Raw genomic sequence first — 18,545 nt, 5'->3', positions numbered from 1 at the left:
TGAGTTTTTATTCTTGTTTTACCTACAGAATAAATATTGGGAACAAAGATAAAAATTAAAAATAATTAATATTCCAAATTACAATAAAATGAAAAACAAAGACCAATCTCCCGTAAATAATAGAAGCCCGAGTTTCGTACCAAGCATTACAAAACGACGAGATGACGAAAAAGAAAAAAGAAAGAAAAAGAAAAGAGCATATTCTCTCAGACTTATTTTATTTTATTTGTGGAGATGTGGAGATTTGTGTTATACTTTATGAGATATCAAGACATTTTCTTGCATCCGGACAAAGGACCCTAATTGGTACGCCTACAATTGGTTCTAACTTGACCACTTGAGCCAGTCAAAGGATTAAGGTTTGCCATTTTCACCATTGCATTTGCGAAGTCTGTCGAGAAAGTAGCAGCATTAGAACTGTAGGTCCGCACTTGTGCATCAGTCGAACCACCATTGAATAACTCTTGGTCCGAATGTAATAGTCCCCTCTGGTTAATCAAATCATTATAGTATCTATTATCAAAAGATGTAGCTGAAGCATCTAGTGGCGACAGATTGTTGTCACCACCACTTGAAGGACAATTTGGCCTCAATGATGTTGCAAATGATGAATTTATGTTGTTTTCGTTATACAGACGATTGCGGAATACAGTACACCTTGCTTGACCAATTGTATGAGCTCCTACATAAAAAAAAAATAACGAACATGGAAGGCATTAAAATTTTAGAAAACTGTAAAAGGTCAGTAATACCCCTCAAAGCCATGCATTACCTGTGCTTTTTATCTTTTAATTAATGAAATGTGAAAATTATCATATGATCAGTTGCATGAAACTTGTTGATAATATATTAAGTGATCCAAACAATGGGGCTTTAACTGATCGAAGGATGAACAAAAGGACCCACGTTTAATTAATAGTGAAGATTAGAATGAAGTACTCACCAGAGAGGGCTACCATTTCATTAGTAGTAAAACCTTGGTTTGAAAAGGATGAAATAAGTCCACTCAGACTTGCACCTGGTGAAGGAAGATTAGAATTCGCAGTACTTTGGCTTGCCGTTGTCGAATCCCTTCTACCAAATACAAGGTTCCAACTTGGCCCACGAAGCTGAAAATTAACAAAAATAATCAGCATGCAGTAAACTATGTTATTCGAAGACAAGCCAAATTAGTAATCTGGGTTTGTTAATTTTTATGTATCTGGATATGATGGAGATATTGCACGTGAATACTAAAGTTTTTTTTTACTTACTGCAACAACTGAATCTCGTGCAGCTGCAGAAAGTATATCAGCACAAGACACAACACCGGGACACTGGCTCTCTAGTTGGGTTTTAATGGTATCAATGACATTGAATCCTCTGAGTGAATTGCTATTCGGGCCTGCTGATTTTTCTCCGGTGAAATTTGCGGTGTCGTCAAGTAACACTGATGCATCACATCCCTGTGTATTGGAAGTAAAACAAAAAAAAAAAATAAAGTTAAAGCTACAGAAGAAACGGCTTTAATTAGTGCATAACATTCGTTTGACATTTGAGGTTCATTGACTCGTGCATGCACAAGATGTCAGCAAGTCAACACTGCACTATGGATTTCAGATCGTTGGGTGTAACTTTAATGACGGAAGTAGCATAAAATCAACGATCGTTGATGAAAAAGTTGGCGGCTGGCGGCCCATCTCATGCATGCATAACACAAGATGACGTAACAAACAGGCCTAAAGATGCTAAATTTTTTTAGCATAAAATCATAAGTTAAATAAATTATCTCCCCTACAATTTTGTACACATTAACTTTCGCCTAAGACAGTAGAGGTGGCAAAAGGTTATAGATACTTACATTAACAAAGCAATCGTGGAAATGGAGGCGAAGCAATGAAGCTCCCATTCGAGCTTCACTAGAGACAGCAGAATTCACTGCTCTTGTTATAACAGAGCGGAAATTAGGACAAGTTCTAGCATAGAAATTAGCGGATAGCTGACCAGAAGTTGTCCCAAACAAAACCCATAAGCATAAAGCAAAATGTGAGATTTTGAACAAATTTTTTGATAAAGCCATGAGTATGACAATTTCAAGAGGCACGAGAAGATAGAGAATTATTGTTAACGAAGATGCGAATAAGAGAAAGGAGCGTTTATTGTGTTTATGAAGTGTTTATGCATCATCTATTTATAGGGGGTGGTGGGATTGAAGCACGAGGTGTGTCCAATATCAAACAAACGGTGAGCCTTTTCTTAAAACAATTCTCGAAAACAATATTTAAAGACTATATGTGAGTCGTATATACTTTGTTTAATAATTTAATAAACAACATCTGGATACGGAATAAGTTCTAACTAAATTCAACGATGAGAGTTGAATTTAACAACATCCCATTGTCAACAATGTCCACTTAATTGGAATTTTCCCCCACGGGCTATATAAATTATAATAACTTTGTCATTTATTGATACAACTTGTATTAGTAGCAGAAAAACTACTTGAAAAACGTTAATCTAATACATGAATCGTGCTATTCTCAAGTATTGATGGTTTTGGCCGGCATATATATATGCAAGCGGAGTATCTTTAAATATCGCCTTCCGCTCTCTTTAATTCCGATTGACATGAAATGTAACGTTAGTCACAAAACTTGTTTGGACCATGGGGGGAGCTACTATGTAGGGCTACCCCTCCAATTTTCACGTCAAATGTAAATCTTGTGTTTTTTTTTTTCGAAAATCGGTCACAAATCCATCAACAATCCATCATAAAGTCTGATAAATATAAATTTAATGTAAATTCATCAGTTTAGTGATGATTTTGTGACGGAAACTTTTTTCGGAAACAAATTTTTTTTTCTAGTAGTGAAACCCCTAAAGAATTTGTGCAACCCTTCATTTTTCATTCTGGATCCCCCACTGGTTTGGACTATTTTAGGAAGCATGTTGTACATTGTAGAGACCTTTCAGGTTTAAAGTACCGACACGATTAGGTTAGTGATGTTCTTTTTTATATAGTTAAATGTGTCGATATTTCTGCAAAGAAAGAGGCACCTACAAACTTTTTGACTGACCAGTTCGAAAGAATATCAACGCTTAGACCAATTGACATTTTAGTTTTTGGACGAGGATGGAAACACGCATGTGAGGCTCTAACATGAGTTTTCCCTCTTGTGGGCATGTGGAGTGGGGTTTTCACTATGAGACAGACTGCTTTAAAAGTTGCATCATGCAAAGTAACCCAACATTAGAAAATATGCATGGAAAATCAACATGCGTTTACCTTTCGTTTTTGATATTTTTGGTTTCCTTACGTCAGATGTTGTAGAGCTCCTCAAATAACGTTCAACGTCTCATCAATAATAATGTTATGACCTCTAGATCTATGAATGTGATTTTCAAAGAATTAAATCCATAATTTTTTATTTTATTGTGACACATTCATACTCTTGGTTTTACAATAGGAGTAATAAGCTTAAACATAATTGTGTGGATTAACCTGAAACCCAATTAGTGTCGTAAACTTATGTAACCTTCTTTTTGTCTAGCATATTGTTAGGCTTGCTTAATATATTTTTGGAGTTCCAAAACAATATCAATCAAATAATTTAACTAATTTGTAATGTTTATAAATTTATTTAATATTTATAACTTGATTTTATTTAATGATTATAAAAATCCTAATCATCTGACATTTTGCTATATTAACATTTTATAATTTCAAGGTTTGAATTTTGATATGTAATTTTCTAATATGATTGTGAATTATCCGTGTAAGAAACGATAATTATCTGGCTTGTCATTTCTTGCTATCATAGCTAGTTCACCAAGTTGATATTTCATGTGGAGACCATCAACCCCCTTCTAGAACCTTGTGATTTGGAGCAACCCAATGAGAACATGAATGTTCGACCTCCGATAATAGATAGACATAAGCCTGATAGATCGAGAAACAAAGATCATTGGCTTATATGCTAAAGACCTAATAATCAAATAATATACTAGAGACCATGACACATCACATACAAGAATCAAGTGTCCAAAAGTTACACCATCTAAAACAAGAAGAATACATCATCATTATTGATTAAACAGAGCAAGACCAAGGAATCAAGCAAAAGTGGGGTGCCAGGTAGTACGACATAAAGACAAGACTATTGCTAAACTTTCAATTTGAACAACTGATGTCTATTTGAACTTTACTCGTTTAAATTTATTATAATGTTTGGGTAGGAATTAAATAACCATCTGAACCTCATTTCCTAGTGCAATTCACATATCTACAATATGGGTGTTAAGGGCCATTAGAACATAAAACATAAATTTTCTCTAGACTAAATTACATTGCATAACATTACTAAATAATTGAGAAACAAATGACAATTGGACCACATGATCCATGCATGCTACTAAATAATTGAGAAACAAATAATTAGCAACATGGTAAGAGCTTTTTTTTCTTTGACTCAATCCATGCTACTTTATCCTTCATCTCTAGAACCTCAGCCCTCGTTTTCCATCATTTTTTTGAAAGGGATACTTATGCAAGCTATATCCATTCTTCAGTATTCGTTATTTCCTTTTTTTGTATCTTTTTTCCATCTTAGTTTTTCTTGTATTTGAGTTTCTAACTTAACCATCCCCTCGCATGCTAAATGGATATTATGAGAATGATTTTCATTTTTTTTTATCTTTCTAGTATAACCGCCTTGACCTCATCATACTCTATCCACGTTCTATGTGTTTCAACATGAGGGACATTTGAACTTATAGACAATTTGAGATTTTTGTTTGTCGGAGAAGATGAAGTAAACATATTTTAGTATAAAATGCTATCTTGTGTGCATTATTATATAGAAATTTTGTAAGTGTGGATAATATTAAATAGATAGAAAAATTACAATAAGTTATTTAATAAAACATACCATAACAACAAATCAACACATCAAATTATACCAAATCAAACATGGTATACTAACAGACTACATACTATTCATCATCTTCGGTCTGTCATTAGGTAATCCAACAAGATTTACTTTCACTTGAAAATTTCATGGTTGTTTCTTATTCATCTCTTATACTTCAAGCATCACATCCCCTTTCTGAAGTACAAAGACTTTTTACACTCTTTTTATCAATAATGCATTTTTCTTGATTGTCAACTTTTTCTATTTTATTTATTAATGTTCTTTCACTTTCTTTTAATTCTTTTTTGTCTATTGCGTATCTTCATGCACCAATGTCGAAAAGTGTGTTGCCTAAGTTGTTATTATTTGCTGTTTACTTCCTTATTTATCTCTTCCTTTCAGTGTTTGAATGTATTATTAGAGGTTGAAGGGTTATTTATGGGATGATGAATTTCCGACCAGCCTTTTGATGAAGAAAAGGAAAACATTTTTGCAAGATGATACACACCTTTATGAATTATGAGTTGTAGGAAAGTTTGGTATGAAATTCTATGATTTTAGGTTTTTAGTATAGATTGTTTTATATGTGCGAGGTGGAAAATTTTGGCTATGGTTTTAGACCCCTTATATAGATATTAGGCTCCACATGAAGAAGTGATATTTGGAAGTTATTCAAAAAACAATCAGCATCCTATTTTGGAGCTTACAAAGTATGACCACCTGAGATCCAAATAATGAGTGTGATAAGTCCACACATATCCCTTATTACGAAGATAAGACTGAAAAAAAGAATTCAGCTTAAACAAAGTTCGTATAACAAAGTTGTAAATATTCAAAGTAGGTAAAAATTTCATATATTTCACCAACTATCATGCTTTGAAGCTAGAAAAGTATGACTTATCGATCTCCAAAATTGGAGTGTGATATGTCAAATTGACAATAAATATCCGTTGTTACAAATGTCATGATAAAAAGAATAAGCTCAGATAGAATTAATATGAAAAACTTATGAAGGTTCAAAGTGGAGCATAAAAACACAATTTTATCAAATCTTCACGCAACATTTTGTAGGACGTAAGATGGGACAACCATCAATCAAAAACATGATAAATGTCAAAATAATGAACACAATGTATAACATTTAACATTTTTTAAGGAAAAAATAATATTATACATATCGCACTATAAGAAAAATGAGTCGAATAATCCAATAGTGGTGAATTTAAGCACACAAAATTTTGTATTATTTTGGGAAAACGGTAACTCTCTTCGAAAGTATATGTCAGTATGATTCCGCAAATATAAAGAACGCATAAATCTATCTTCGTATGAGGAAGTTATGATTATTTTAAAAGTTTTATATGCAACCCTATACAGAAATATGCATCATAAAACGTTATAGGAGATTTGGTTGAGTTTTAACCAAAACAACAAGAATTAGTGAAAGAACAATGAATGAAGCACCTGAAACCAAACACATGAAATAATTTAACGTTAGGTTTCCAATTGTTAAAAATTTCGTAAGGAGTAATCAGAAATATTTTGTTGATGTAGGAACAGTTCTGAGTAAAACAAGCAGTGGTGATGGCATCAGCCCAGTACAATGGAAGATTCGAAAATGATAACATTGTCCTTGCAATTTCACAGAGATCGATTTCGTCTTTTGACTACACTGTTCTATTGTAGAGTGTAAGGAGAAGAAAAGTTGTGAGAAATCCCTTTGCTAGTTAAGAATTCTTCAAATGCATAATTTTTGAATTCCGAACCGTTGTCACTACGAGTTTTCCGAACAGGCTTTCGTAATTGAAGTTCAACCTGCTTGATGAAATCTACCAGCTTCTGAGTGGCATCGGATTTCTGTATAAGAAAGAAAACCCAGGTAAATCTAGAAAAATCATCAACAATAACCAAAATATATTTGTTACCACCAATACTTTCGATGATTGATGGACCACAAAGATCAACATGCAATAATTCTAGTGGCTCAATGATTTTGGTATTTATGAAGGTTGAGTGACTCTTCCTGCTTTATTTTCCGAGCTCACAGGCAGCACATAAGTGTTTCTTCAAATTTCAAAAGAGGTAGAGCGTGAACAAGATCACTAACGACGAGCTTGTTAATATCCTTGAAATTCAGATGGGAAAGCCTTCTGTTCCATAGCCAACTATCATCCGAAGATGCTTTTGTAAGCAAGCAAATAGATCATTTCCCTTTGATTGGATTCATATTAAGAGGATACATCTCTCCCCTCCTTTTTAACTTCATAAGCAATTATTTAGATTTCTTTTCGATTATTTCCGAACCTTCATCATCAAACGACACCATTAAACAAGTACCTACAACAATTTGCGAAATGCTTATTAGATTGCGTTGCAAGCCCTTTACATATCTACCTTTTGAATAGATAATTCGCCATTTGTTATCATTCCATATCCTTTTATCTCTCTAGTGGCGTTGTTTCTAAACTTCACTCTTCTGCCATCCTTTAAAGACCAAAACTCTCTCATTTCTTCTTTACTCCCAGTCATGTGGCGTGAACAGCCGCTATCGATGTACCATTTGGAATCATACTATTCGTTGCACATAACCTGTAAAATTTAGAGAGTTTTAGGAACCCAAACCTTCTTGGGTCCTTGTGATGATTTCTTTTGGACAGGAAAGATTTTTGTTTTGTCCACCCAAAAGGATTTTCTTTTCAAAGTACGATTAATCCCCTTTTCTATTTTGAAAACTTCAACGTTTTTGTCATAGATATTAATTTCAACAAATTTATCTTTTCGTTGAATGTTTTTTTTTGAATTTCGGTGCCATTCTATTTGAAAATGCTTTTTCCTCCTTTTTCAGTTTTGCTTCGTACTCTTTAAGAGTAATTTCTGGTTCCAATGTAATTTCGTATTTTGATTAGAGGATCGTTCTGTGTTGACAGAATTTTGATTGAAATTTATATTTTTCCAAAAACGCTTTCTTTCTTTCAAATTCTTTTTATATCTAGCATACAACTGTCTTTTCTTAGCAATTAGCTCGTCAACAGATTTGTGAATGTCAGCTTTTAGTTTATCCTTTCAGACTAGCTTTTTGTTTTGTTCCGAAGAGGTTTCACTTGAATCATCTTTTGTTCCGCTTGGTCTAGCCTTTCCATAACAAAGGTCCACACAATTCAATGGTTCTGAAACATATATTCCTTTTGTTTTCCAGGAGGTCATTTCCGAAAGACCTTTTGTTTCATCCACGTTGTCTTTTGGCTTGGACCAAAAGAATTCATCACATCCGTTTGCATTATCGTTATCAAACAGGGATGTTAGTTCAGATTTATCATTTTTGTTCAGTCCTGTTTTTACAAAAACTAGATTCGGAACTGTTTGTACTTTTAGAAAAATTGTTGCCTTTTCTTTTAAAACATTTGAACCTTTATTTTCTACAATTCGAACAAATTCGATTAAGTTTTCTGAAATAAAAATTTTCTTTGGTTCATCACAATTTTGTACAAACGTAGAACAATTAATTTCGTCCTCTACATATATTTCATCGAATTCAAAAATATTTTTACGATCAAAAGTATTTTACGAATTCAACTTCTTACATAATAAGTCATACTTCTGCATATAAGTGAATTTGATTTCTTATTTATCCTTATCATTTCACATTTCTTTCAACATATTTTTGTGTTCTTTGGACTGAGTGTATTCTTCAATTTTCTCAAATCCAACCCTGTATGAATCCGAAACGTCATCTGAAGAAACAATAGATTCACATTTATAGCAATCAACATCCATTTCATCTTCTTTCAATTCAATAAAGGGTAAAATCATTTTATGCAAACATTTCCCTATTTCACAATCCAAATGCAATTGAGTAATATTAAAATATAAATGCTTAGCAATAAAACAAAAAACATTCCTCTGTTTCAAAAGTGCAAGACTATCTCTTTTAAGATAAATAACATCATCACATGATCTAGTAAGATCTAATTCCATTGCCTCTATTCTTAATCTTATATCTTCACTTTTAAATGTTACCCTGTTATGTTCATCAGTCAGATTAGAGTTACTGAGAAGAGTTCGTTTTAAACTATCACTGAAATTAGAAATAATATATCGTAAGTCATGTAATTCTGAATCATAACGGGACGAAGAAATGTGAAGACATTTTAGAATAGAATGTACCTTATTGACCACCTTCTCGCACTCTTTCACTTGCTCCGAGACTGTCTTCACAACAAGGCAGCTCTCGGAAGCCTTTCCACCATCAGTTGCATATCCTCTTGGTTCCAAAACGCCATTCTGAACCATCAAGCACGTGCCTTCATATCTCTGATTCGCTAAATTCACCACAAAGCACCTGCCATGGGTAGGTTTCCTAAATTAGTCATCCTATGAGTCTGTGGACCACACCTTGACTCGCCCATCATCACTCTCCTCCTGCACAATCAACGCTGGTTTTTCATTTGAAATGTTCTTCTTTCTAAGTTCCTCTATTTTCTAAACATAATAAGCTTCGTTTTTCTCCTTTTCCTTTCTCTCATTTTGTTTCCTTATCAAGCATTCCTTCGGAAAATGATTCTTTCCATGACAATAATTACAGTCATAACCCGAATCCCCCAACAATTTCTTTTCCTTTTTCTCATCATCATTTATAGAGTTCTTGAAACTTTCCTCTCTTGGATTTTCCGAATTGGAATTGCCCTGTTTGAACTTATTTCTATAATGGGATAAATTCTTCTAAAAAAACTTGTTGGGATTGGACACCATTAGAGTTTTGTCCTCTTTTGAGATTTCACTATCTGAAAAGTTAGATTCAGAATCTTCTTCTGTTGTCTTCTTTCCTTTCGCAACTAATACCAAGGACCCAACATTGGAAACAAGCTTCCCTTCCCTAAAAACTTCATCTTCGTGAGATCTCAGAATACCCAAAAGTTTTGCCAACAAATAGCTTTTAAATTGTTTGTGCGCCTTAACAGTGGAAATAATAGCCTTCCATTCAGATCTAATTCCATTCATGAACGTGACTTTTTGTTCAATAACTTCACGCTTAAGATTGTTTTTCTACATTCTGCTTAATAAATGATTGAAGCGATTGAACATATGATATAGCTTTTTGTCAGGTTTTTGTACAAACGCTCCAAACTCCGACAAGAGCAATGTTTGCACAGAGTGTTCTAAATCAGCATCACTTGAATATAACTCCTTCAGCCTATCCCAGCTATCTTTTGAAGTATCACATGCACTAACAAAATGAAAAGTGTTTGGAGGAAGAGCGAATCTAATGATTCTCATCGCCTTTATATTGCTCATCAACTTATCATTCTCATCCTGCGGAACATTAGTTTGTTCAACAATAACTTCATTGTAATCTTTCAGAGTTTTGATTACTTTTCTTCTGCCTATATGCATGAAAGTTTCCTATACACTACTAGAAAACAGCCCTTTAATGACGCACAAACAATGACACTCGCTGACAGAGGACGCGCATTTGTAGGTGCCCTAAAAATAATTTCATTTATCTTATAATTTAAAGCATTTACGGCATGCATTTTTGCATGCCCTGAAATTAGTGTCTAAACAAAAATAAAATAACAACACGGAGGGCACCTATAATAAAATGTGCATCGTCTAAGGCTATCGCTTTATAAATTTTAATAGCACGCGCGCGTTCCATCCAGAGGGAAAAATGAAATCCCAAAAACTTAAAAACCTCACCTTCTTCTTTGTAATAGCTAGGGCTTTTTTTCAAGAACTGCCCCGACCTCCTTCCTCTACTGCACGTTCTCTCTTCAATTTCCGTCTCTCTCTTTCTCACTTCGACAAAACCTTTCTCCTATTCTCAGTTCTGGACGTCGACAACTTCTCCCACCTCCGACGTTTCTCTTGGCGTCGATGCCTCCCGCCTCTGACCTCCGTCCAGCCCCGCCTCATCGTCCAACGCTTTCCAGCGACACCCAGCCGGTGGATCCCCTCCTTTCCGACGCTTTCCAATGACACCCGGCCGGTGGAGTCCCTCTTCTCCGACAGAGAGCGACACCTCTGGTGTCTAGTTTCATGAGGAGACTGCGAGTATCACCAAGAGACTTCGGTGTTCCCTATCCAACACTTTCGCCATATCTTTTGAAGATGTAAAACCTAAAAATGAGATGCTCCCGGTTGATGATTCACTTGGATATGAAGCTGTTGGTGCCACAAAGATTCCAATAATTTCCAGAAATCCGATTCAGGCACAAGATCATGTTTTGGCATAGAGAAAGAGAAGAGAAAAGTTGAATCGAAACTTTATTTCCTTATCTTCCCCCATCCCTAAGCTTAAGAAGGTACTTGTTTCCTTTTTATGATAAAACTCTTAAGATGAGTACTTATTTGTCTTATGAACTTGTTACCACAATTAAAAGACATAAATCATTAACAAAATATTGGAAGTAACTGTTGTTTCAACTTTTGTAGATGGACAACGCATCTGTGCTTGAAGATGCACCTATTTACATAAAAGAACATCAAGATCGGGTGAAGGAACTGGAGGGATTATCAGGAACAAAGAGAAAGAATGTTCAAGATTGTGTATTGCATGCGTGTAAGGTTATCTTGGTTACGTATGATGATAATTTTTTCTCAATGATCCCGATGCTTTAGCTGTCAACACTTTTGAGGAATATTTTATTGCATTTTAAACCACAAAACAAGGAAGCCATTTTGTTAGCTCTATGCTTACGGTATAGACCATTAGCTTGGAATTAGGGCTTTTTATGGTTTCCTAAGAGGCATATCATAGCATGCGTTGCTGACTTTATCAAAACTAATTAGGCTTTCATTTTTAATGCCATGTATCATAAGTGACAGAATTTGTAGGGTTTTAATTTATATATTAATGACGAACCACCGTTTCTATGTAGTTTTACAGTGGTTTCATAAGCCTTGATAGAATGTTAAATCAACAACAGCAAGGTTGTTGGGTTTGTTCTCATTCATTTAAATGCATGGGTTATATTTTTATTTACATCCATATTCATCCGTTATTTGTAAAATTTTGCAAGCTAAGCTTCCTCTGCCTGTTGCAATAGTAACGTGTATGTTGTTTTACCAGATATTTGAAATTGCTTGGCTGAAATGGCTGCTGCTGCAACTAAAACTTCTGCTGGTCCATGCTATGCACCATAGGATCCTACTCTCCCCAAACCATGGAGAGGGCTAGTTGATGGTAACACTGGGAATCTTTACTTTTGGAATCCAGTGACTAATGTCACCCAATATCAGAGGCACTCAGTGCTCAAGGATGATCCACCTCCACAAGAAGTTCAGGTGCATCGCGTTTGGTTATTGTGGCTCGTGTATTTCTTATAAATTCTTGATGAAAATGAATTTTAAAGTATCTTTTTCACTTTAATGTTTTCTATTTATTTAGGCAATACCTCCAGTTACTCGGATGGCATTAGGAAGAAACACTTGGGTTACCGTTTTATGCAGAAAGCTAAGAGATTGGTGGCACTGGGTATATTTTACTTTGAAAAGTTATTCCAAAGTTTCACTAACTCATTTCTCAAATTTGCATTGTACGATCAAATCTAGGGTTCTTTTGTTGATATCAAATGATCACTTCTTCTTGAATTTCTCCAAAATTTGTTGTTTTAAACTCGTGATTCAGCTAGAGACAGAGTTATGGAAGTGGAACAATCAAATCATTCATTGACCTTCCACGAGCCTTCCCTGGAACAGAGCATTAGCTTCGTTACAGCCCTTCAGGTTTTAATTTTCAATTCAGTTAAAATTTCCTTTTTTTTTTTAACTTCACATCAGATCTGAGTTTTTGGTATATAGTTATATATGTCAATGATGAAAATCTGTGTGATATGTTTCACTTTTTCTGTGATACTTTCACTTTTTGATCTCTCTTTTCTGTGATAGTATTTTTGTCTTATTTTTGCAGGGATTCTCCGTTATGCCTCTCCATATCCACAAATGTTGTGACCAGCATATCCTCAAAGGCCACTTGGAGCAGTGGGAGTCATTCCATCATTAGCACGCCCACCAATGATGGCTATGCGGGGTCCAGTGGTCCCTACAATCATTAGGCGACCCATCAATACAATAACTCCAGCTAAAAAGCCAATGACCACAATTTATGTTGGCAAGATAGCATCATCAGTGGACAATGAGTTCATGCTCTCACTTTTTGCAGTTTAGTGTTGGATTAATGTCTAAGTCCATAACTATATTTGGTATGTACTTGACCCGACCCGGCATAGTCCATTTGGGTTGCACTTCACCGGCACAATTTGTATGGATAATCTTTTGAGAATAGTATATTTATGATTAATATTAATATATTATAAGTTCTAATATATTAATATGGAATCATATTATTTAATTAGTATTGATCAACAATTAATTTAGAATTAATTAAGTGATCAAAATGAACTAATTAAATATGGACTCTTATATATATGGAATGGGCCAAGTTCATTTAGGTTGGGCTAAGCTTTCATGGATAGTCCATGGAGTGTTTAACCCATGGATCATATGAAATGAAAGGTCATGGGTTTAAACCTATTTTCCATGCTATATAAAGATGTCCATGGTTGGTGAAATTGGCACTAGTGTGGTACACTAAGAAGGGCTAGCCGATTTCACTAGAGAGAACCAAGTATTCATATTCTCTAAAGTCTTCCAAGGTGTTTTGGTGATTTGTGATTCCATTTGAGGCTTCCACACTATTGGGGCTAAGCTCTTAAAGCTTGAAGACATCAAGCTACATCAAAAGGTATGTCATCTAACTAGAACTTTGTAGTATAAGAATTTCATAATATGCTAGTTAGGATTAAAGTCTTGGAAAGTTCTTATTTACATGTATAATAGAGAAAACATAGATCCAAGGTTTATAGGGTTGCATGTACACCATAGGAGGGTTAGAATGCTCATAACCCAACAGTGGTATCAGAGCCAGGTTTGTTTTCTTGTTATACTTGCAATAGGAGCTGAAAAATCGAGTTCTGATGCTGTCTTCCCAACAGACTCGCTGAGTCCATGAATGGACTCGCCGAGTCCAAGGCAAAATGCATCCAACTCGCCGAGTTGGTTCGTGCACTCGACGAGTTGGACCCCCAGACAACATATATTCGACCTTTTTGGCTAGAATTGGACTAGGAACATTACTCTAAGATGTTTTTGGACTTATAAACTTGTTTTTGATGTGGTAATGTTCATGCTAATCCAATTTCAAAGATAATTGTCAATAGATTCATGTTTTGTATTAGTTTAAGGTTTAGACTAATTACATGAAAAAGTTTGATTTGAATTATCTTGTTCTTATGAGTTGCTTAGATTAATAGAAAAGTTGAGTGAAATAGTTGTTTTCAATCCAAATTAATCTAAGAGTTGATTCTAAAATGTGGTTTTGTAACTTGTCCTCAAGTTATATGAAAAGTCACATTTAAGTTTCATAAAACTCATAAAAGTTGGCAAAGGTTACAAAAATAAAGAGTCTTGTCTCATTGAATAGTTTTATGACTCCATAACTTGTCCTCAAGTTATGGAAGTTCAAGAGTCACTTCATTAAGTAATAAAATATGTAACCTTAATTTAATTCCATAAGTTATAAAATAAAGGAAAAGTTAATTCTTTTATTAATTTAAAGTCTTCCATAACTTGTCCTCAAGTTATGAAACTTGAGGAGTTTTTTAATTAAAACTACTTTAAACACATAAGTTATGGAATAGAAAAGTTTTGAAAGTTACAAAACTTTCCCTCAAGTTTTGGAATTTGAAAAGTTTTCACTTATGAATACTTTAATTCCAAGTTAGCCCTTAGAATTTTAAAAGTTAAAATTCAACCCTTATACTTTATAATATTATAAGTTAATAATATATATATATATATATATATATATATATATATATATATATAAGAGTAAAGTCAGTCTTACCGCTAGTACGCCTCATTCACGAAGCCGGTCTATAAGGTGGGTATAAGGTTGTTGCCTAAAAAATGGCAACTTAATGGTTGTCCACTCTCACCCACCGCTTGCTTGACTGGTGGAGGGTCGTTAGCCGAATGGGTTTGACAGGACTATAATTTTCCCTTCATTAAAAGTATTAATGATAAATACTAAGTAACTAAACTCTTAATAATACCCAATCTTAGTTACTTAGGAAAATGTGAATAAGGTGCTAATCCATGAAATTACACTTTGCACTTTGTTTAAGTCGGTTAGTGGAGCATGTGTGGTTAACCGGCACACTAACTCGTATTTAACAAGGTAGGCAAAGGGTAACTTAATGTTTATCATAGTATCGATGGAGCGTGTGTGGTTAACCGGCACATCGATTGAGGGGTAAACACTTAAGGGTACCCAGTAATTTGCATGGTTACTTCACACCTTGTTTTGTGATCCTCGGCATCCCAGTCACAAAACCTAAAGGGCACACTCGAGATTGAAACATGCCATTGAACAGTTCAATGAATCTCAAAGATCTAGGAATTTCAAATCCAATTAAAACCTAATTAATTATTTCGTTTTTCATGGTGGAAATTGGTGAATCGTCATTCACCTACCTTCAAATATTATATAGCTTGGATTACGGCATCCCTCTTCCAAGTTATAAAATAGTTTGTTGGGTCCTAGCCTTAATATTTCATATTGGGTGTTATATTAAGGACTTTAAATCAACTATCTTGAATATCTCCCAAAAGATGTCAAGTTCAGACATTTATGATCTTCCCAAATATCTTGGAACTTCACTTCCTCCACCTTCTCCAATTATTCTCCCTAACCCACAAGTTCAAGGTCACTCAAGCCCTATTGGCGAGGCAAGGTCTAGGTGTGATCACATCGTGGAGATGAAGTCACATGCTGACAAGCCGGGAGAGTTGGGTGTCAAAGTCTTGAGAAAGTTAGTGGTTTAATCACTTTCTAAGACACATAGTGAGTTCCTTTGGGACTCCTATGAGATAGACTATGACAAGACCCTTAATGATCTTATCTATTTGCTTGGTTCTGCTAAATCAGAAATGATTTAGTGTACTAGTAAAGCAAATTTGATTAGGAGATCAACTTCCCAAAACTTTATGGACAGGGACAATAGTGACACAGGAAATCCAGAAATGCATTCTTTTCCCAATGGAAAAGGATTGACCATAGTCAACTTGGTTGACCAAATGGTAAAGAGAATGGCTAAGTCTGAGATAGTCTCATGTACTATTACCTAAGGATCCATATATTTCTATTGCCAAAGGAAGGGGCTTTGGTTATGAAGCTGCCAAACTTACCTAAGGATGATAAAGTCAATAAGTTTGACTTTATTCCAGGTAAAGTCCATTGTCTAACTCTATTAAGTTCCTACTTGGAGATTCTTATTACATGATGTGGCTGGGTCACATGTTGATGTTTTAAGAATCAAAGATAAGTAAAGAAACTTAAAGGAAGTATATGCTGATTCTAATCGCGAAGATGGATTTCGATCGCATGGTTCGGTGATCAGAATTTTGAGCACGTGCTTAAGAGTTATGATAGATTGCTTAGGAATAGATGACAACAAGTTTTCATATACATTTGCATTGTAAGGATTGGTTTTTCCGCAAAGTTTTAGAAATAAAAGAAAAGTTTATTTTGTTTATTTTAAAATATCCTTACAATGGCATATGTAGAAAAAGGAAAAAATGTTGCTTATATGATTCCATTGATAGCAATATTGGAAATATGAATTTGATTCTTTCATTTGTGGTAGTGTCTAAATTTACCAAATAAGGAAAGATTCTCATCACCCAAGTTTCAATTGGACCGAAACTTGGAATCATGCAAGCTGTATAGCATGATGAATGAGAACTTTCAAGTATTGGAAAATTAAGACTAATTACTTGTTCACATGGATATGTGAGTCAAGTGAAGGACTAAGGGATCGAGTACACATTCTGGTGCACTGGTCAAGTCCACCACAAAAGATCGATAAGATTATTCGTCATGATTTACTTAATTTCAGTAAATATGGTTATACTTACAAGCTTAAGTGTAACTCTGAAACATTGGAAAAGGTTCCAATGTAAGGCAGAACGAATAAGAAGAATCAACTTAGGCAGAAAGATAAAAGTTTCTCAAATCTGAAAAGATGGGAGAGTAGTTTAGTATCATGTTTGTGATCATCTTAATGATTAAGAAACCATATCAAAATTACTTCTCTAAGGAAAAACTTAGTGCATTCTTATGACTAAGAAGAGGAACTTGAATTGTTGAAAATGGTTAAATCAAGAAGAGGACTCATACTTCATTCCAAAACAATTCTTAGAGTCATACTCCAAGATTGTAACTTGAGTGACATGTCTTAAAGAAGGTTTAAAACACTTGTCAAATGTAAGAGTAAAAGTTTCTTACTCTTGTACATTTGAAATTGGTAAGTTGTGATGTTTTGGATAAAACAAAGACCAACTTAGGCCAATTTTGTGAAAGTGTTTGTCTTCATTAGAATCCACACTACCTCTTGAATATTTGACAAGAGAGTCTTATATGTCAAGAGGACAGTGGGAGTCTTAAAGGTACTTGAAAGTCTCAAGAACTAATCAAGAAGAAAACCTGAAGTTCTTCACTAGCACACGACTTGAGGTTTATAACCTATCATGTTGACATATTCTGTGCGCATTCCAATTAAAGTTGGCTTTGCATATGAGTTCTTAGAGTTCTCAATTGGTTGCACAACAACTTGGAAGCAATGGCAGGCCCTTGAGCTGCCAGGTGGCAAGATGTTAAGATTGCACAAGTTCAATCCATATGAGTTAGGATTTGTCACTAACCTAGTCATGTGGTTATGGTTTTGACAAATTCACATGGATAGGAACGCTTACACCATAAAATCTAAGTGTCATAAGGTTTCTCTTCGATTCATGAAAATGATAGTAAGGAAACTCTTTCACTAAGTAGATTTTAAGTAGATAGCAATTGTGATATTTGCAATTCTCAAAGTCGTTAGTGGAGCGTGCGTGGTTAACCGGCACACTAACATTGACTTATGAGAAATGGCAAAAGGTCTAAACAATTTAGACTATGATTACGACATCCCTTTTCATAGTTCTGAAATTGTTTAGACACACATGTGAGCTATCTAAGAGAGGTGTATGATATTGGTAAAGTCTTATCAAGGCAATCTAGTATCAGAAATCTGAACTTTGGTAAGAAAGTCAATAAAGTATTGATTTCTAGAAGTCCAGTTGATTTTTGGGTACATGTCGAAGCTAGTGGGAGCATAAGTCTTATGCTATTAATCATCATGTTAGTGGGAGCATGATAAAGGTTGCAAGTTAGCAATGTTAATTATAGAAAACAAAAGGTCTCAATTGAAAAAAGTTGTTTTGCTATAATTAAGGGAGAGGAAATCATACTTCATCTCAAATCCGAAAGCCTAGATTGAGGTTTTAATCGTATTTAGTCAAGAATATATATAAATTTCATGTTGGAATGGCTCAACATAAGGAAATTCTATATATGGGTCCATTATTTGCGTTCTAAAATTCGATTATGATTACGACATCCCTGTTCATAATCTGAATTATGAGAACTTGGCAAATAGAAATGGAAATATTATAGCAAAAGACTGGTTTAGTCTTTATGTGAGACATCATGAATCGTGTTCCATATGCTTCGGATATAGGATCGATTACATGTGCTATATTCATCCTTTCTAAAATTTT

General features: G+C 34.5%; 1 protein-coding gene across 1 annotated transcript; it reads right to left on the bottom strand.

Annotated features, from left to right (window-relative positions):
• Window positions 1–235: 235 nt before the first annotated feature.
• On the bottom strand, window positions 236–2,145 carry LOC145051767 (cationic peroxidase 1-like). Its single transcript, XM_078999584.1, has 4 exons — window positions 1,841–2,145; window positions 1,254–1,445; window positions 944–1,109; window positions 236–682 (listed from the first exon to the last, which is right to left on the bottom strand). The coding sequence occupies exons 1-4, from the start codon at window positions 2,057–2,059 to the stop codon at window positions 300–302; spliced, it is 960 nt and encodes a 319-aa protein (XP_078855710.1). The 5' UTR covers window positions 2,060–2,145; the 3' UTR covers window positions 236–299.
• Window positions 2,146–18,545: the final 16,400 nt, after the last annotated feature.

This window comes from Lactuca serriola, chromosome 5 (genome assembly GCF_051521515.1).
Source record: "Lactuca serriola cultivar US96UC23 chromosome 5, Lser_US96UC23_V15, whole genome shotgun sequence".
Classification (NCBI taxonomy): Eukaryota; Viridiplantae; Streptophyta; class Magnoliopsida; order Asterales; family Asteraceae; genus Lactuca; species Lactuca serriola.
Note: the sequence above shows the minus strand (reverse complement) of the source record. Positions and strands in the feature narration are given on the sequence as shown.